The 17612-nt window shown below is 40.3% G+C and overlaps 2 protein-coding genes across 6 annotated transcripts in view; one reads left to right on the top strand and one right to left on the bottom strand.

Annotated features, from left to right (window-relative positions):
- zgc:172182 (coiled-coil domain-containing protein 89) overlaps positions 1–330 on the bottom strand; it is a 7047-nt gene extending 6717 nt beyond the window's left edge. The window contains exon 1 of the mRNA XM_017424437.3: positions 210–330. Coding sequence (XP_017279926.1) covers positions 210–254 — 45 coding nt within the window. The 5' untranslated portion in view covers positions 255–330. The remainder of the gene's footprint in view (positions 1–209) is intronic.
- Positions 331–901: 571 nt separating this feature from the next.
- The window catches only part of lrp2a (low density lipoprotein receptor-related protein 2a), a 46679-nt gene continuing 29968 nt past the window's right edge, over positions 902–17612 (top strand). For 3 of the 5 annotated variants that reach the window (XR_005233311.1, XM_025007662.2, XM_017424467.3), the window contains exons 1-21: positions 902–1042; positions 6523–6630; positions 6908–7030; positions 7237–7353; positions 7769–7879; positions 7968–8081; positions 8204–8320; positions 8844–8987; positions 9098–9217; positions 9434–9562; positions 9976–10145; positions 12638–12861; positions 13970–14176; positions 14295–14497; positions 14654–14794; positions 14957–15160; positions 15637–15829; positions 16426–16551; positions 16750–16880; positions 17058–17195; positions 17305–17586. Coding sequence is in view for 4 of the 5 variants with exons in the window: in XM_025007662.2 (XP_024863430.1) it covers positions 973–1042; positions 6523–6630; positions 6908–7030; positions 7237–7353; positions 7769–7879; positions 7968–8081; positions 8204–8320; positions 8844–8987; positions 9098–9217; positions 9434–9562; positions 9976–10145; positions 12638–12861; positions 13970–14176; positions 14295–14497; positions 14654–14794; positions 14957–15160; positions 15637–15829; positions 16426–16551; positions 16750–16880; positions 17058–17195; positions 17305–17586 (3172 nt within the window). In the remaining variant the exon portion in view is untranslated. The remainder of the gene's footprint in view (positions 1043–6522; positions 6631–6907; positions 7031–7236; positions 7354–7768; positions 7880–7967; positions 8082–8203; positions 8321–8843; positions 8988–9097; positions 9218–9433; positions 9563–9975; positions 10146–12637; positions 12862–13969; positions 14177–14294; positions 14498–14653; positions 14795–14956; positions 15161–15636; positions 15830–16425; positions 16552–16749; positions 16881–17057; positions 17196–17304; positions 17587–17612) is intronic. The other 2 variants (XM_017424465.3, XM_017424466.3) reach the window with 1 other exon arrangement.

Here is a 17612-nt window from a genome sequence, read left to right as displayed (position 1 = left end):
AATTAAAGAGAAACAGGAAAACAATGGTGTGAATGCTTAAAAGCATTCACACAATTAAAGAGAAACAGGAAAACAATGGTGTGAATGCTTAAAAGCATTCACACAATGAGTAAGTTTGGAAAGCATCAATTCATTAAAAACAATAATGCTGTTTTGGGAAACTAAACCTCAGAGAAGATTTAAAGTTTTCTAAAGTCATCTTTACGCACCTCCACCTTTATGACATCTTCTATATTTCTTCGAGGAGTCGACATGATATGCCACACAGAAACACCTTGATAATTTAGGCTGTTCCCCCCCTCAGAGCTGGGCTCAACAGTGGAGGTTTTTGCCAAGTTTTCAGTTGCCAATAGCAACCATAGCGGAGGCGCCGCGCGCTCATGGTTGCTCAGCGGAGCAGGTGTTTGTTCCGCCGCTCGGCCGCCAGGGGACGCTGCTGAGCTTTTTACAAAAAAACAAACAAACAACAACAACAAAAAAATGAAGCAAAGTTTGTTTTTTTGTTTGAAGTGATGCAACATTATGCTTCTTTCACATTAAAAATTTTAAAGTGAATTTACATGTAAAAATACTCATGCTGATGACTTCTAAATGCAAAGCTTGCTGTTTTTTTTGTATTTATCTCATTTATCTATCAGTTTATTTAACTCTAACGTGCTCCAAGCACAGATACATAGACCCTCTGTTCGTCCCCAAGCGTGGGGCAAAATAATAAGCACAGTAGCCTGCTGTGAGTGTAAAATCACTGGGACGGCTCGAACTTGCATGGTATTATGCAGCTTCCAGGGCCAGAGAGAGGGGATTTATCCAGTGGGCCGAGGCTGGCTTGGTGGAAAGGGGGGGGAGGCCTTTGTGCACGCCCCTTTTCATCAACCAGAGGGCCAAAAGAAAGAGAGAGGAAAGCAACAGCATCCCAACCTCAGTCCTCACAGCTCCTCCATCTGCACCGCGGAGCTGGACGGACCAGCCAGAATGTGGAGAGCACTGCTGCTTAAAGCCCTTCTCCTCTTCATATGTTGCGTTAGATGGTGCCATTCTGAGGGTAAGTGGTGCTCTTTTCTTCTGCTCACACAGCTGAGTAATTAATTGAGGAGCTACATGTGACTGTGCACTTGTTGCTCATCAAGAAGAGCTAAAGCCGAACTGTTGCCATATTATAGACTAAGTATTTCTTTCAGAGAAAATGAAAATAGCATTGCCTACAATATATTTTAAAAAGCATTTAAGTGAATAACAGAATCTCTGGTGTTTCTGAGGCATTCACCAACAGGGACATCTGGTTTTCAAAGCTAAAAGTTTCACCTCTTACTTTAAAGGTTGAGCACAAAGCTTTCCTCAGACAGATTGGAGGTTCTCCTGAGGAACTTTTGCCTTTGCTTTACTGTTGCTAGGTGACAGAAGAGAGCATGTGACTTACAGGCAATCTGTGAGGACTGAGAGCTGCTGGTACAAATCTCATTCAGCGGGGCACATTTTACGCTGCACACTCCAACTTTGAATCCAGATCAAAGAGCTTAATTTTCCACAATAAAAAAAGGGGCGAAATGCTCAAATGCTGCTCTTTATGTGTTGCGTTCTTGTCTGTTGTGTTTGTAGTCCGGCTCGATCCTGCTTCTCGAACTGTAATCTGCTTTCTTTTTGCTCAACCCCCTTAGCATGTAAGCTCCTTAGTGTGAATCAAGCAACTAATTACTCTGCAGCTGCTGCAAAATGGAATCATTTCTACTGAAGGAACAGCTCAAAGTTGAGGGGAAAATGGACCCAGAGAAAGGTCACCGTTACAGCCTTCTAATTTATTTACCTATCGCCTCAGAAAACAGATAAAATGGGAATGAAGCACAAGAAAAGCAGCCAGTATTGGTACTAAAATACACATGGAATTGCCTTTGAATCTGTGCAGCTGAACTTGAAGGGGAAATTTTGCTGATGGCAGCTGAAGTGAACAAACTGATGACTTGACCGAACGCCCAGAATCTCATCCAACTTTCTTTGTCAGCACGCTCACACTGATCATTAACTTGTTTGTAATTATTAAACTGCAGAAACATGGACTTTTTGTTGTTATCTTACACCAGCTACCAGCTAGTGTAAGTCAGAATTTTAGATGTGCAGAAAAACAAGAATAAATTGGTAGTCTTTCATGCTGTTATTAAGAGGGAGCAGGGTACTTTCTCTAAATCTCTGCTTGATCCGCCACAACAATCCTTTAGTTTGATAATTGTTTCTTCCTTGACCTTTCTGGAACTCATTATCCAGGCCCTGAGGTTGATACTGCTGCTCAATGCTTACACCGGCACTAATAGCTAATTTGACAGTCTGAGGAGATTTCATGGTGTTGGTTTATTAATCATCCTCCAGTTTTTGTGCTGTTCTAGGCATGTTTAGTCAGTAAATGAAGTTGTTGTTTGGTTAACCATTTGCCAGTAAAATCTCAATGTGCACAATAAGAACTTAAAATTAGTACAACATGTTAGTTAGCCCATATTTATCGCCTGCCACTGAAAGGCAAGTAATCATGTTTTAATGTAAAGTAATTATTGGATGTACATCTACAACTGATTAGTTTCTGGAATCAGTTCAATGTAGGATGGTTGTCCTAGTCAGAGAACATTACATTACTACGGACATGGAGCTAAAATTTGACCTGGTAGTAGCTGAGAGTCATGACCAACACACATATATCACATGGAAGTTCGCATAACAGTATTTTCAAGGTTTGACCAAAACGGCTACAACTCTGTCATATCTCGTCATAACGTTAGTCTAAAACTCTAACACGAAAGGTGGCGGGTGATCTGCATTCCTTTTTCTGGGTCTGAATCTGTCTTTGTTGGTCAAAGTCTGTTTTTGGTTGCCTGTAACAGCAGTGATAAGATTGCTTTGTGTGTGTATGTGTGTGTTCAGAGTTTTCAAGGACAGCACATGCATATAAAAACCTGTGCATGCCAGCTTCTTTCCGGTGTAGGAGCCTGTAAACCCTTGTGCAACAGAACATTAGAAACTGGAACGCGGTCCACTCAAACTGAGAGCAAATCCTTTTGTAACTCCCCCAGTACACGATAAGACACCTGTTCAGCTTTTAACAACCTGGTGAGCTGCGATTCACTATACAGGGCAAAATGAAGTCATCCAGTAGTTGTGGTATTGCATTGGGACATCTTGAATTTGAATATTCTTTACACAAATTTGTTACCACATGCACCACATTGTTGCATATTCCCAACCAGTTAGGGCTTTATTCAGCTCTCTCCTCACGCCTCTCTGTTGCCTCCGTGCCACTGCCAAAGTCCTGTGGTTTTTAGCAGCCTTTGAGAGTAGTAGTGGGAGCCAAAGTCACTTGTTTGGCATTTGACGACATTCTGCTGCATTGATTTCCATATGAAATAGGCAGCAGCACTTCGCTCTGACAGCATGGACGGGTCCCGCGTCTTACGCTGCCAGCAGCCGTTTTCTTAACTTCTCTCCACTGACATTCACTGAGTGCAGAGGGCCGTGCCAAAACAGGATGGTATTGATGAAAGCTTAGAGACATCTTTTAGCCACTCCATACATGTCAAGTTTCAATAGCAGTGGACAGGTGTTATGTGATTTACTTTGCTTTTACCCTTAGTAAGGAGTAAATTTGTGATTTCTGCTCTTTAAAATGACTTTTTTTTTACGAGTTTGCACCTCTTTTACACCATTGCAAATTCCCAGTGGGGTTTGAGCTGTATGAGGCGCTTCATTCTAATGAAAATTCCTCTTCTGCTGTTCTTTGTTGGCCAATTGCAGGGCGTCCTTCTCTTCATCCACAGATAGAGCAGTGCTCTCTCCCGCTGTGGGCTTAAGTTGCTAATTGAGGGGAAAGGAAAACATTAATGCACACAAAAGAATTAGCTTAAACAGTAACAGAAACAAGACATTTCTGAAGAAATCTGAAGGGTGCCAAAGCTGCTATAATCCAAAATTAATTTTCTTCCATTAAACCAAATAATAGTTTTGAACTTACTTTTACTAAACTAAGCCATAACATCTGCCCAACTTCACTTTTATGAGCAGTGTAGAATTAAACTAGAGAAATGGCATTTTCTGCAAAAATACAGTGTGAATGTTGCATTTGTTGAAGAAGCCAAAATCTGAGCTGCTAAAGCTAAAAGGCGCAAAGCACTAGCTGAAAGAAACAAAATGCTGGCTAAAGGCTAAAAGTAACAAATTGTTCGCTAAAAGCTAAAAGTTGCAAAAGTAACAGAATGGCAGCTAAAAAGCAACAGCAGCACAAGAAGACAAAAATAAAGCAAGAATGCTGAAGCAGATTTTTTAGAGAGAACTGAAATTGACAGAATTGAAGACAGAAATTTGATGAGTAAGAAAAAGTTAATAAGATGTGCTTTTTTTTCAGAAAGTAAGAGGAAGCCTAAAACAAGATAGTGCTGTTAAAAGGTTCAGCTGCAGCGTACAGTCTGTCACCTTTCCCAGAAGTAATACTGTCAGAAAACACTGGCTGCATTTATAATAGCCTCAAGCAGGTTGGTTTCTTCTTGGAATACATGGTTTTAAATTCTCAACCTAAGGCTGCATTTATAGCACCTATACACTTTTTTTTTGTTCTTTTACCACAGATTTAGATCATTTATTGTATTACTTGAGCTTAGTATTTTATATTATATTTAGTAAAACATATTTTTTTCCTATATTAATTTCCCTGAGCAGACAAAGGTTTTCCTGTAAGTATATTGACTGAAGCTATTGTTCCTTGAATGAATACAGAATTTTTTTTTCTTAAACAGAGAACATAACTTCGCCACTTTTACCTGCTTTGATGCTTTAGATGAGGCAGAGTCCTCTGGGATCACTGCTTTAAAACAACAGCCCCCTTTGAACTGATTGGGAGCAATTTTACCATCAGAAATTGAGCAGAAAAAAAAGGTTTCTTATGGACAAAAGCTGACTGAATGCTACCTGTTTTGTTGAGCTGGTTGCAAAGCAGCTTGACGGTTTGTTGGTTAAAGTAGTAGTAGAAAACAAGGTAAACAATGGCTTTAGCACAGTAGCGGAGGCAGTGACCCGTCAGCTGTTATGGAAGTGATCCATTACAGTAGAGATTATAAACCCCTGGTTTTAAGATAACCAGTGTTTCTCTCACACATCATTTATCCATTAAAACCAGTAAGCTTTTGCATATAGAAAAACAATTAATTTCTATTAGTATACTCTAAACAGACATTTTTTTTCAGGCAAATGTAGATTTAGACATAAAAAGGAAATGTTTACAAGTTTGAGTTTTGCAAATATATAGAAGCTATTCAGAGAGAAACCATGTTTTCAAAAGATCCAAGAAGACGGGAAATAAACACACTATGGACCCCAAGCACACACCACTAATCACCACCTCACACTTCTTCTTGTGAAGAATTTGGGTTGAAACGGTTGCGGTACCACCCAGTACCACTATTTATTCCAATTACGTTTCAGACCAGACAGAAGCAGCGCGTACCATAAATCAGGCTGTCACAGAGAGCATCAGAAATGCACATTCCTGTTTGATTGGGCCTGATGGAGTGCTCTGCCTCTGAACTGTGCTGCCTGAATCAATCTCTCCTGGAAAACGTCAGGGAAGCTGGAGTGGTGGTACCTTATCTCAGCAGATGCCACTCTGCGCGAACATCAAAAGGAGGCTCGGTGCTGGAGAGCGGTGAAGGTTGTATAACTGTCTGGAGGGGGATGGCTGGCACGCTTGTCTCCAAGGCTTGTCAATGCTGTTAACAACATGCTTCGTCAGTGGAAGGCTTCCCTGCCCTCCCATATGCACCATGCTTCATTAAACATATATAACAAAGTACTGAAGAATTTAATATTTATATTTTTAATAAAGGCATAGCATTCCCTGAATAAAAATGCACATTGCCTTTTATTCCATAGATTTAAACTAAGATCATTATATGATAAGAAGGAATAGAGTTATAGCCAATTTGGTCAAACCTTTAAAATGATGTTTTGTGCAACCTCATGCAACACTGCAAAATTTTAAACAAAACTCTTCCCGTTAGCACTCAAAGTATGTGTTAATGGATGACTCTCAACTTCTACCACACCAAAGTTTAGCTTAATATCTGTAAAGTTTAACCATGTCTGTGTTTGCTAATGTTGTTCAGCTGCAATGGCCACCTTGAATTGGTGTGACTTCAAAAGTTAAACAGTTCTAGACGTACAACCAATGATTAGTGTTCTTAAAGTTTCATTAAAGTTTGCCCAGTGTTTCATGAGGTGTTTTGCTAACAGACAAACAGGGTTGACTTCAACAGTTTATGTCAAAGTTTGAAGCAAAAGTTAATCAGGTGTAGATGTACGCCAAATGATTACTTTCTGAAAGTTTCATTAAAATTCATTGAGTGGCTCAGAAGATACTTGAATGAGACAAACAAACGCACACGCTGGCAAAAACATTCTCACCCTTTTGGCTTTGGGGGGCAATAATAACCAGGTTTAAACAAGAAAAGCTTGAGATCAAGTAGGGATTTTTCTTTAAGCTGTAACTGTGTGCAGGATGTGAACTGGGGCAGTTCCGCTGTGGGACAGGCCGGTGTATACCAGGTGACTGGCACTGTGACGGGACATCGGATTGTGTCGATGACTCAGATGAACACGGCTGCCGTGAGTTTCTCATTATGTCGCATGAAACTTAACAGGGCGGAAAATATTAAGCGTAAATTATTCCTGGATGTCAGAGTTTTTCCAAACTTTAATACACTGTTTGTGTCAGAACCAATATACAGTATATCAATAAATATCTGATGAGCTAAAGGAGCCTGTACCTACCTATATCATACCTTATTTTAATTAGTTTTAAAACAGATGGAAATTTGGTGATTTATTTGAGTGAATTTCAATCAGCATGTAAATAATGACATGTCTGTGTGTATTCTGACAGCTCAGGTAACATGTGATGACAGCCATTTCCAGTGTCTCAGCGATTGGGAGTGCATCCCAGATGTGTGGGTGTGCGATAATGAGGAAGACTGCGAGGATGGCTCAGATGAGAGGCAGCACTGCCGTAAGTACATTTCACACACATTAAAGATTTGCAATTCTGAATCTGATTATGCACAAAATCATCTTTGAGATGGACCTATCAGAGCATCTGTGAAGCTGAAGATGTTTGGAAATCTGTTGAATGAAATGTTTTAATTGCATGCAGTACAAGACAAATGTGACTAAGACCTGCTACATGTTCATAATCACTCTTCAATGTGGTCTCAGCTGGCCGGACGTGCACTAGTGGTCAGTTCAGCTGCAGTAATGGGGCGTGCATCCCAGAAGAATACCGATGTGACCACCTGGCAGATTGTCTAGATGGATCTGATGAAAGAAACTGCAGTAAGTCTTCTTCAGGAGGGTCCTCCCTCTATTTTTTTTCTTATCTGGGCTCTTGTGGCATTTTAATCAATTTGTTAAGATTAAGAGGCTCGTTGACTGACAGAATGGGCCACAATATGCTTCTTGTTGTCAGAGGTTGATTGCAGATTCTTTGGTGGATTAGTCAAGCTGAAGTTCAGCTGCTATGCCATTATTGTGCCGACATGGTAGTCTCGCAGCACTGCACACTGTGGTAATCTCACAATTGCATAGAGAATGCTGTGGCAACCACTGCTGTTACGGTAGTGCTTTTGATTTTTAGTCTGTTATCCCTCCCATTCACATGGCGTTTCACATGTTAAAAAGCTGAAAAGAGCACATTTATCAGGTACATTTCAGTGCATAACGGTGGCCTGGTGATGGTTTAATCTGGCAGATTACCCACAGTGTACAGAGATGAGGTGTGCCAATGGGGCCTGCTACAACCGGACGCAGCGATGTGACCATATTCTTGACTGCCGTGACGGTTCTGATGAGGCAAACTGCAGTAAGAAGAGTTGAAATTTTACAAACAAAAGCATTATGATGCCATCAAATAAATCATTTTTAGCCTCTTTGCGTTCTGTTTCTTTCAGCCCAGCACTGCAATCCAGGCTTGTTTCAGTGTCGTAATGGACTGTGTGTTCCTCAGCGTTATGTCTGTGACCATGATGACGACTGTGGAGATCGAAGCGATGAGCTAAACTGCAGTATGTAGTGCCTGTTTATCTATCCTCCTATTTTTTTATATGCCAATCGCAATTTCAGTCTAATAAATCCTAATAAAGTCTGAATAAATAAAGAAACATGTCATTATTGCTTTAACCTGCAGCGTATCCCACATGTAGAGGGAACTACTTCACTTGCCCCAGTGGCCGCTGTATCCACCAAGTGTGGCTTTGTGATGGAGAGGATGACTGCGAGGACAATGCAGATGAAAAAGGCTGTGGTAGGTTTACAGTCGTCGAAACCGAATACTTGTTTATAATGTTATTTTGCGCTTTTAGAAGCAGAAATGCTGGGTATTCGACTGGTTAAATAGCCCTAAAATAGAGAAGAAAGAACTGGGGCTGTTGAAACCTGATTCATCTTTGGTCTCCATGGTTGGTTTGGTTTAGCAAGACGCTATGCCTGCGCTCCTTTAAGTGTGTTATTCAAATGCCTCTTTGTGGCACAAGATTGCGCAGCCCCCCTAAAGGGCTTTAGAATTCCCCCACATGGTTGTGAAAAGTGTGTGTTTTTAAAGGATGGAAGCCTTCAGAGCCCCCATGTGCCCCTGCAGCTCCAACCCCCTGCATCAGTTTTAAAGTGACAATGTCCCCAGTCGCAATTTTTTAAGATCAGGATTCCTGTATTTGTTTCCTAAGCAGTTAAGAAGCACATGTGAAAGTTTAATTTGGACACTTTTAAATTTTTGCATCCCCTTCCATCTGCATGTGGGTGAAAAGATGATTGATTTATCTTGTTTTCAGGTACCGTACCACAGGAGTGTTACCCAGGGCAATGGCCCTGTCCTTCCTCGGGTCTGTGTATCCCCATGGATAAGCTATGTGATGGGAAGGCTGATTGTCCTGATGAGGAGGATGAAACCAACACCACTGCTGGACGCAACTGCAGTTAGTGCCGTTCCAATTATTATCAAATTCTTCAATGCATACATATAATATTTTAGAAGACTGTGTCACTGTAGAAAATCCACCCATAGTTTGGTTTCTCCATTGATCAGGTATCAGGAGATGTGCATCTTTGAGCTGTGAGCATCACTGTCATACTTCCCCTGATGGGGGAACATGCTCCTGTCCTTCTGGATACATTGTCAGCAGTAATGACAGTCGATCATGTATAGGTATTTACTCTTTGTTTTCTTTTTGGATTTAAAGTTTAAAGTAGCTCCAATGGTGGTTTTAGGTTGCTGAATAGAAATAAACTATTTCTGATCTATAAGCTCTTTAATTAGAATAAAGGTAATATAATTGCTTATAAATCCTCCATGCTTGTAATAATTTGTGCTGTTCTTGATTATTTTTCTTCATCTTGTGATTTTAACTCCATCACTCTGAAGATTTTGATGACTGCTCCATGTGGGGTGTGTGTGATCAGCTGTGTGAGGACCGGATCGGCTCCCATCGCTGCAGCTGTCAAGACGGCTACATTTTGGAGCAGCATAGATACTGCAGAGCTGACGCCTCGAGTGAGTGGCACTTTCACATACAATATGCTCAGATTGAGACTGAGTGAATGATCCATCCAAAGGCGGTCATTAGCATAGACCCAACTCTACTTTTTGGCAGCCTCTGTATGGAGTGCCTGCAGTTCTTTCTGGTGCATTGTTGCATGTTAAATGTTGTTTTAGCAAGTCTCTTGCCTTTGTCACACATGGAAAGAGTGTTGACCAACAGACTGACCTCTCTGAATTTAGCTTTGGTAAGAGAAACAAGTAATTATAGTGAGTTGAAACTGTCTACCTTCACTCGTCAGTTTTAAGATACATTCTGTAAATTTCCACTGGTCTTTTGGTTCTGTTTTTCAAGAAACAGCACTTGGTGATTGGGATTTCTGTGATTCCGTGTTTTGTAACTTTTATGTTTCTTATTTCCTTTGCAGCTGGTGTTCCTTCCTTAATTTTTTCTAATGGCAGAGATCTGGTAATAGGTGACATCCATGGCAACAGCCTTCGTACTTTGATTAACTCGCAGAACAGAGGGGTTGCAGTGGGGGTGGATTACCACTATAATTTCCAACTGATCTTCTGGACTGATACCATCCAAAATAAGGTGTGTTTTTTAATATTCTTTGTTATTTACTTTATACTGGTATGCCAGTCATTTGATATTTCATGATGAGTAAGCCAGTTCTTTGTCTAGATTCTTGAGTTAGACCGATACTGTTCTGGACCAAATTCTTTTAGTTATCTTTTAAAATACCAGCATTGCTGATACTATAATAATGGCTTTTGGCCCCATAGAGACTTGCCCATAATGAAGGGAAATAGATATGTAATAGAATCCAAATGGCTTAATCTTGAAACCTGTCTGATAGACTTGCATGATGGTCACATACCAAAGTGTAATTTTTGTAACTCGATCTTGTTCGAACTAATCACGCTACATTTTTTTTTCAGCAGAACTGTCCACTTATATGCATTCATTTGCAAGCTAAAATGTCTTTGTTCAGTTTACATCCTGGCTTCTCACTGGTTTGAACTGCAATGTCTCCTCTGAAATGCTAGAACATATCTCTGACTGGGCATCTGTGCGTATTAGCCACCTCAGTGGCCGCATGTCAGATTAAAAGTAGGGAGAGCACAAACAGGGCATGTGAATGCAACCAGAAAGGTTAAACTACCAGGCTATTTCCACGTCTTCAGTTTCTCTTTAAACAGGTCAGTAGAAAATCCTGCTTTTTAGATGTCTGGATCTGGTTTCAAAAAAAGGAGAGCTGCTAAGAGCAGTCCCCCTCAGCCAGCTGCATGGTGCCAAGGCTTCCAGACTGAGCAAGTGGTGCCGTCGTAGTCATACAGTGGACGTTCAGAAATTCTGGCTATAGACTTTGAAAATATAATACAGGACAGAAACTTTAAGCAAACAAGCAGGAGCTAGTTGCATCTGTTTTTCTACTAGTTCTAGTAATTTTACATATCTGTGTAGCTCTTGACTCTTTCTAAAAACATTTTTAAGTTTACAATATGTGTAGTATATCGTAAAGCCATAGTTCCGGGTAATAGCCACAAAGATATTCACATAAGCTGTTTCAGTTTTGGTTTGTGAAAACTGTTTCAGTTGGTGTCATGATTTCTAGTATTTTAGTTTTTGTCTTTAGCTTTGTGTTTTGTGTTTGTTTTGTTTCTTCTGGTGATCTATTTTGTATTTAAGATTCTTATTTTATATTTGTATTGTCTAAGGTTATGTTTTCATTCATGTTTCCGTTTGGGGTCCTTGATTTTGTTATTTTTTATATCTGGGTTTTGGTTTAGTTCTTGTCTGTTGTCATCTCCCTCTTGCCCTCAGTCTGCTCCTGCTTGTCTGCCACACCCATCTCCACCTGTCAGCAGTTGTTGTCACTCACCTGTGCCCACTTTACCTCGTTATCCTCAGTGTTTAAAACCTGGTCACTTTCTCCACTTCCCTGCTGGTTCATTGCCCTTGATTTTCCCATGTTTCTGGTTCCTTGGCCTGTCTTGCCTCACTGCGCCTCGTCATTATTTGGATTTTTTGTTTTAGTTTGTTTAGCTGCCCTGTCAGCTTTTTGCTTTCTTGTTTTGTTATTTTAGAATAAATTTTTTAGTTTTTGAAATGAGTCTGCACTTGAGGTTCGCCTCCTTCTCTACTGGCCTTGACAGTTGGTTGTATTCGGAAAATAAAAAGTAAAAAAATAGTAATTTTTAGCATTTGCCAGCAATTGGAAATTAGGACAGTGTTTAGAAAGTTGCATTCTTTAGTAAATCAACACAATTGGATTTTGTTAGCAACCAAAGCAATTTAGATGTGAGCTTGACATTTTATGTTTTGTTTCTTATTAAACAGCTCATATTTTTGAAGTGTGGTTCTGTGGAAAGGTTATGAACAGCTGATATCTTACCTGTTGTTAATAGCTCTGTGAATGGATTTGGTTTGCAGAAACAACATTTAATTCTGACCAGGTTGATGAGCTAACAGGTAGTTCAAGCAGGAGCAAGACCACAGTAGACTGCTGCCATTTAAAAACATCTCCAACCTAAAATATTCTATATTGGTTCATGTGAACATTATTTTATAAACGTTTTACACTGCTTTTAATTTTGCTTTACATGTTTTTTTGGTCAGAATTATTATGATATTCTCACAAGAAGTGGCTTGGCCAGCACAGGAAGTGCTACAGCTACCCTTTTGTTGCATCTATTTGTTCTTACAAATAACCATAGAATTATTTGTAAATAAAACAACATATAATGCAGACAAACTAGAGTTGTTTTAAGTCAAGAATATGGTCATACCACTGCAGCAATACACTCTGGTGTTGACTCCACTCAGACTAGACGTTACCTCATCAGTCCAGTCAAAATTAAACTCTGTTTCTCCAAACTGAGGTTGTTTAAAGCACTATCTACAACAGGTAAGATATTCATAACCTTTCCAATGAACTCCACTTCAAAAGATCTGGAATATTACTTTTAATCGTAAAAATCTGCAACCTTAATTTGAATTTTTCACCTGTTTTCTTTTTACCTGATCAAGAGTGACCACCGAAGGACTAATAACCTGACAACAATGACATCTTTTATGTACAGGTGTTTTCTGTGCATATGGATGGTTCCAACGTGCAGGTGGTTTTAAATGTATCGGTTGACTACCCTGAGAATTTGGCGGTGGACTGGGTGAACAATAAACTGTATGTGGTGGAGGCCAGCGTCAACAGGATTGACATGGTGGACTTTGATGGAAGTAACCGAGTTACCCTCATCACTGAAAACCTGGGAAACCCTAGAGGACTGGCGGTGGACCCCACTGTTGGGTAAGCAAATTTCCCTTTCTGCTTCTTTTTCATCTATCCACCCTTTCCCAATGCCCACGTTAAGTGTCTGTTGTGCTCCATTGGCATGGAATGATGGGGGTGGGATGTTGGAGATTAACAGATGGCCTTGGGTAGATTAGTGAGGTGCAATGTAAGTGATGACCCTCATTGTAATCCAATAGTATATAGTTCAAGGGAGAGGGACAGCCAGGTGGCTGCAGAGAAACTGCTTATCTTAAATTAATATACAGCTCCTTGGTGGGATGCACTGCCACCCACTTAGAGACATATTGTCCTTCTCTGGATTTTATACCTAATAAAAAAGCAAAAGCCTCAAATAGTTTCTCTAAGGTTCTCTTAGTTTTTAAGTCAAGTAAACAACAACCCTCCCCAAAACTGTCTTCAAAACTTAGGCCTGTATCTCACTGAGCTATGACTGTTGTAACAATATTTGCAAGTGAGTTTTCAAAATAAGTACAAATTTCAAGTGAATATTAGCATATTTTCTCGGAATTATGTGCCTGCAACTAGTCACCAACAGTTTCAGCCCAGTGAGACACATGCTTTATGCTTCAGAAAAGGAAAGAGATAACTTCAGTCAGTGAGGAGCAAAACCATCACTGTTTTGCCAGAAAACAAGGTAAAATTCACTGTGGTTTTAAAAACAACCAATTCTCTCAAAAAACCCCCAACAACTACAGTACCAACTGACAACATCACCTGAAGAGGGAAGCTTTTACATACAGAAGAATACAAGATGTCTTGCAAATACTGAAACAGTCACCAGTCAGTTTCAGGAGACCGGGGAGGAAGAGTGATTTGCATGTGAGTTCAACTCACATTAATGAAGTAACTCACTGCCGTTTTAAAGCTTGGAACATTAGACTTTTCAGTTCAAACCAAGAGATTTACTCTAATGAGAAGCAAAATGCCTTCACCAAGCAAGAAGAAAGTCCAGATACTTTTTAAAAACAGCCTCTTAGGATCACTTTGTCCTGGAAGACTGAGAATCTACATCAGCATTATTTCTTAAGCTTAGACCTACATATTCTGTAATTTTACTTCAGTCCAACCTGTGAATTTAACCAGTTTTCCCCACATTTTACAGGTATATGTTCTTCTCAGACTGGGAGGCAGCAAATGGACAACCAGGCCTTGAGCGAGCCTTCATGGACGGAACCAACCGCTATGGGATTATTAGCAGTAAATTAGGTTGGCCTGCTGGTATCACCCTTGACATAGAAGCCAAGCGTGTCTACTGGGTTGACAGTCGTTATGACTACGTTGAAACTGCAACATATGATGGTCTGCATAGGTAAGTTTCAAATTTTATCCTCCCACATCTTTACAAGAATTCTGTAGAATTCACAAGCAGTGGGACTTGCGCATATTGATTTTGGATAACCAGTTATCATGAAATACTTTTTTAATAGGAAAACTGTTGTCCATGGAGGGGCTGTGGTCCCACACCCATTTGGCATCAGTTTGTTTGAGCACAATGTCTATTTCACGGACTGGACCAAGATGGCTGTGTTAAAAGCAAACAAGTTCATTGACAGCCGACCTCAAGTCATTTACACAACATCTCAGACTCCACATGGAGTAGCAGTGATACACCGGCTCAAACAACCTCAAGGTAAGCTCATCATTGAGTCAACTCATAGTTCTTTTATATATTATGCAACAATATAATGTAAATTTACTTGATTTTGTAAATGCAAGTGTTTTTAAAGAAGACAATTTACCTTAAATGCATTTTCTAGTAACTTGTATTGTTTTCTTGTGTCTCCAGTGTCAAACCCTTGCAGTGCAGAGAAAGGTGGATGTGAGCAAATCTGTGTTTTAAGTCACAGGAGTGACAATGGAGGTCTTGGTTACCGCTGCAAATGTCGCATGGGTTACGATCTACATGCAGATGGCAAACGATGTATGGGTAAGTGAAGATTTCCCTGTTTATCAGTGGTGATTTGTAACCTGATACCACTCTAAAAATAGTGAGATTCATCAGATCGTATATCCTTTTTTGACTTTTCTTTTTTTTCATCTCTGTGTCTGGCATAATTGCCTATTTTTATTTCTAATTTCCTTCCTGCAGCTGTGAGGCAGTTTTTGCTGTTCTCCAGCCAGCTGGCTGTGAGAGGAATCCCCTTTAACCTCTCCACTCAGGAGGACATCATCCTACCTGTCACTGGATCACCCTCCTACTTTGTCGGAGTGGATTTCAGTGCTGAGGATGATGCTATCTTCTTCTCAGACACAGCAAAAGATATTATCTACAAACAGAAAGTGGATGGAACAGGTGAATGTCTTTTAATAGAAGGCTCAACAGGGTGTGGAGTTTATAAAACTGACACACAATATGTTTTCTCTGTCTTTCCTTTCCTTTTTTTTGGATGGTTGTTTTTGTTGTGGAGAGCTCTTCCATGTGATTCAGACAGGCTTACATGGGGTTTAGAGAGCGTAACGTGGGGCCAGCTGGTAGCATAGGAAAGCAAATGGACATGGGTAGCTAGTTCCTGAAAATGAAACTAATAATTCATAGTGTTTTACCAAACATTTTTGATATTTGATATCTGAACTGTCACTAAAGCAGTGGAAGTAGCTACTGTGGAAGTAAACCACTGCTCTGAACAGCAGTGTTGTTTTTGGAGTTGCTCTAGTTTTTTTTCTGCCTAGTTCTCAAGAGGAAAATGCAAGCTGACAGCCTATTTATTTAAATGTATTCCTCTTTCATCTCTGAGTTAAATGGTGCTCTGACTGCTTTGATCTGTACAGGCAGAGAGATCCTGGCAGCCAACAGAGTGGACGGAGTGGAGGACCTGGCTTACGACTGGATTTCAAAAAACCTGTACTGGACTGACCCTCGATACAGGAGCATATCTGTCATGAAGCTTGCTGATAAATCCAGGAGGGCCATTATACGTAACCTGAACAACCCGAGGGCCATTGTGGTGCACCCCCTAATTGGGTAAATTAGCGTTATCACCAAAGAATTGTCAGAACTTTAGTTACTGTCAGTAGTTGTGCAAGAAGGTTTTGTAATACAGGTTTTAGTTATAAAACAAGACAACAGTAAAATTGTACTTTATTGGTTTGCATTATGTTATACTGTCCTTAAATGCTTTAACAACTCATATATACTTTCTGATCTAAATTCATTCAGCTTTAATTAGCAAGATTATTTGTTTTACATGTTTAATCAACTAAAAATCACTCATAATTAAAGAGGTGTTTGTAGTTTTATCTTCAGTTGCATGTATAAGGTAATCACCCATTCATAAACTGCCCCATAAATAAGCCTCACCCGTAATTATTATTTAGAGCAAGCTGTTATTTCCTGTCATCTCAAAGTCATAAGGTCTCTATTTCCACCAGCTGAGATTAGCTCAGTATGAAGGGCAGTATTGTAGTTAGCACTAAGAGGTTGGCTTAAACCAAAAAGCTCTACATTGTGAGCGTATCCAAATTCAACAAGAGTAAAAATCAGGAAAATGTTTGGTAGTATTCAGGGTTGTATTTAAATGAATAATGACATTGACATTCCTGTTCCTTTTGCTTCTTTAGATACATTTTTTGGACTGATTGGTACCGGCCTGCGAAGATTATGAGGGCTTGGGGCGACGGGTCACATGCCGTGTCTATTGTAAACACTACTCTCGGCTGGCCAAATGGCTTAGCTATTGACTGGAGGTGAGCCAAATATCTCACATCCAAGTGTTCAGCACAACAGTCCTCCCATATACTTTTGCTTTCTTTTCAGTTTGCTATAGATTTACTCTATTTTAGCAACAAATTATTCCTTTTCTAATATATTTTTTAAATTCTTATGTGGTTGTATTGATCTCCAAGCCTTTATTATAACTTGTGTTTCTCCTCCTTTCCACTCAGCTCAATGCGTCTCTACTGGGTGGATGCATTCTTTGACAAAATTGAGCACAGCAATTTTCATGGACAAAACAGGCTTTCTTTGGATCGCATAACCCAGATCTCCCATCCATTTGGCCTCACCATTTTTGAAGGTAAGCCCTGGCTTTTACAATAAAGTGTCTCTATAGGCAGTTCAGGGTCATTTCTTCTGAAAAGGAGTGCTGACTGTGGTCTGTTGGTCCTGCTTTAATCACGGCATGCCGAAAGAGCAATTGCTTTTCCGAGGAGGCGATGAAAGATAACGTTTTTATTGCTTTTCTCACATGAAGGCTATGCATATTTCACTGACTGGCGTCTGGGTGGCATTGTGCGTGTGCGCAAGACTGATGGCGGGGAGATGGTCATTATCCGAAGAGGAATCAGCCACATCATGCATGTCAAGTCTTTCAACTCTAACTCTCAGATCGGTCAGTAGCTTTATTCAGTGTTCTTTTGACTTTACCACTAATGCATAGCTGCAGCTCCCGCTCGTCTGTCATATTTCTGGTAAATATCTTTCACCCGCTCCCTTCTCAGGTTCCAACTTCTGCAACAGGCCAACAAATCCTAACGGAGACTGCAGCCACTTCTGCTTCCCAGCTCCGGACTCACAGAGAGTTTGTGGCTGCCCGTATGGCATGAAGCTGTCGCCAAACCAGCAGACGTGTGTCGAGGACCCTTCCAACGAGCCCCCCACGCTGCAATGTGGAGCCAACTCTTTCTCTTGTGGCAACGGCAAATGTGTCCCACACAGCTACAGATGCGATGGGGTTGATGACTGTCATGACAACAGTGATGAAGCCAAGTGTGGAATTGACGGTAATCCATTTTCCTCACCTAAACTG

The sequence above is a fragment of the Kryptolebias marmoratus genome, linkage group LG6, assembly GCF_001649575.2.
Source record: "Kryptolebias marmoratus isolate JLee-2015 linkage group LG6, ASM164957v2, whole genome shotgun sequence".
Taxonomy (NCBI): domain Eukaryota; kingdom Metazoa; phylum Chordata; class Actinopteri; order Cyprinodontiformes; family Rivulidae; genus Kryptolebias; species Kryptolebias marmoratus.
Note: the sequence above shows the minus strand (reverse complement) of the source record. Positions and strands in the feature narration are given on the sequence as shown.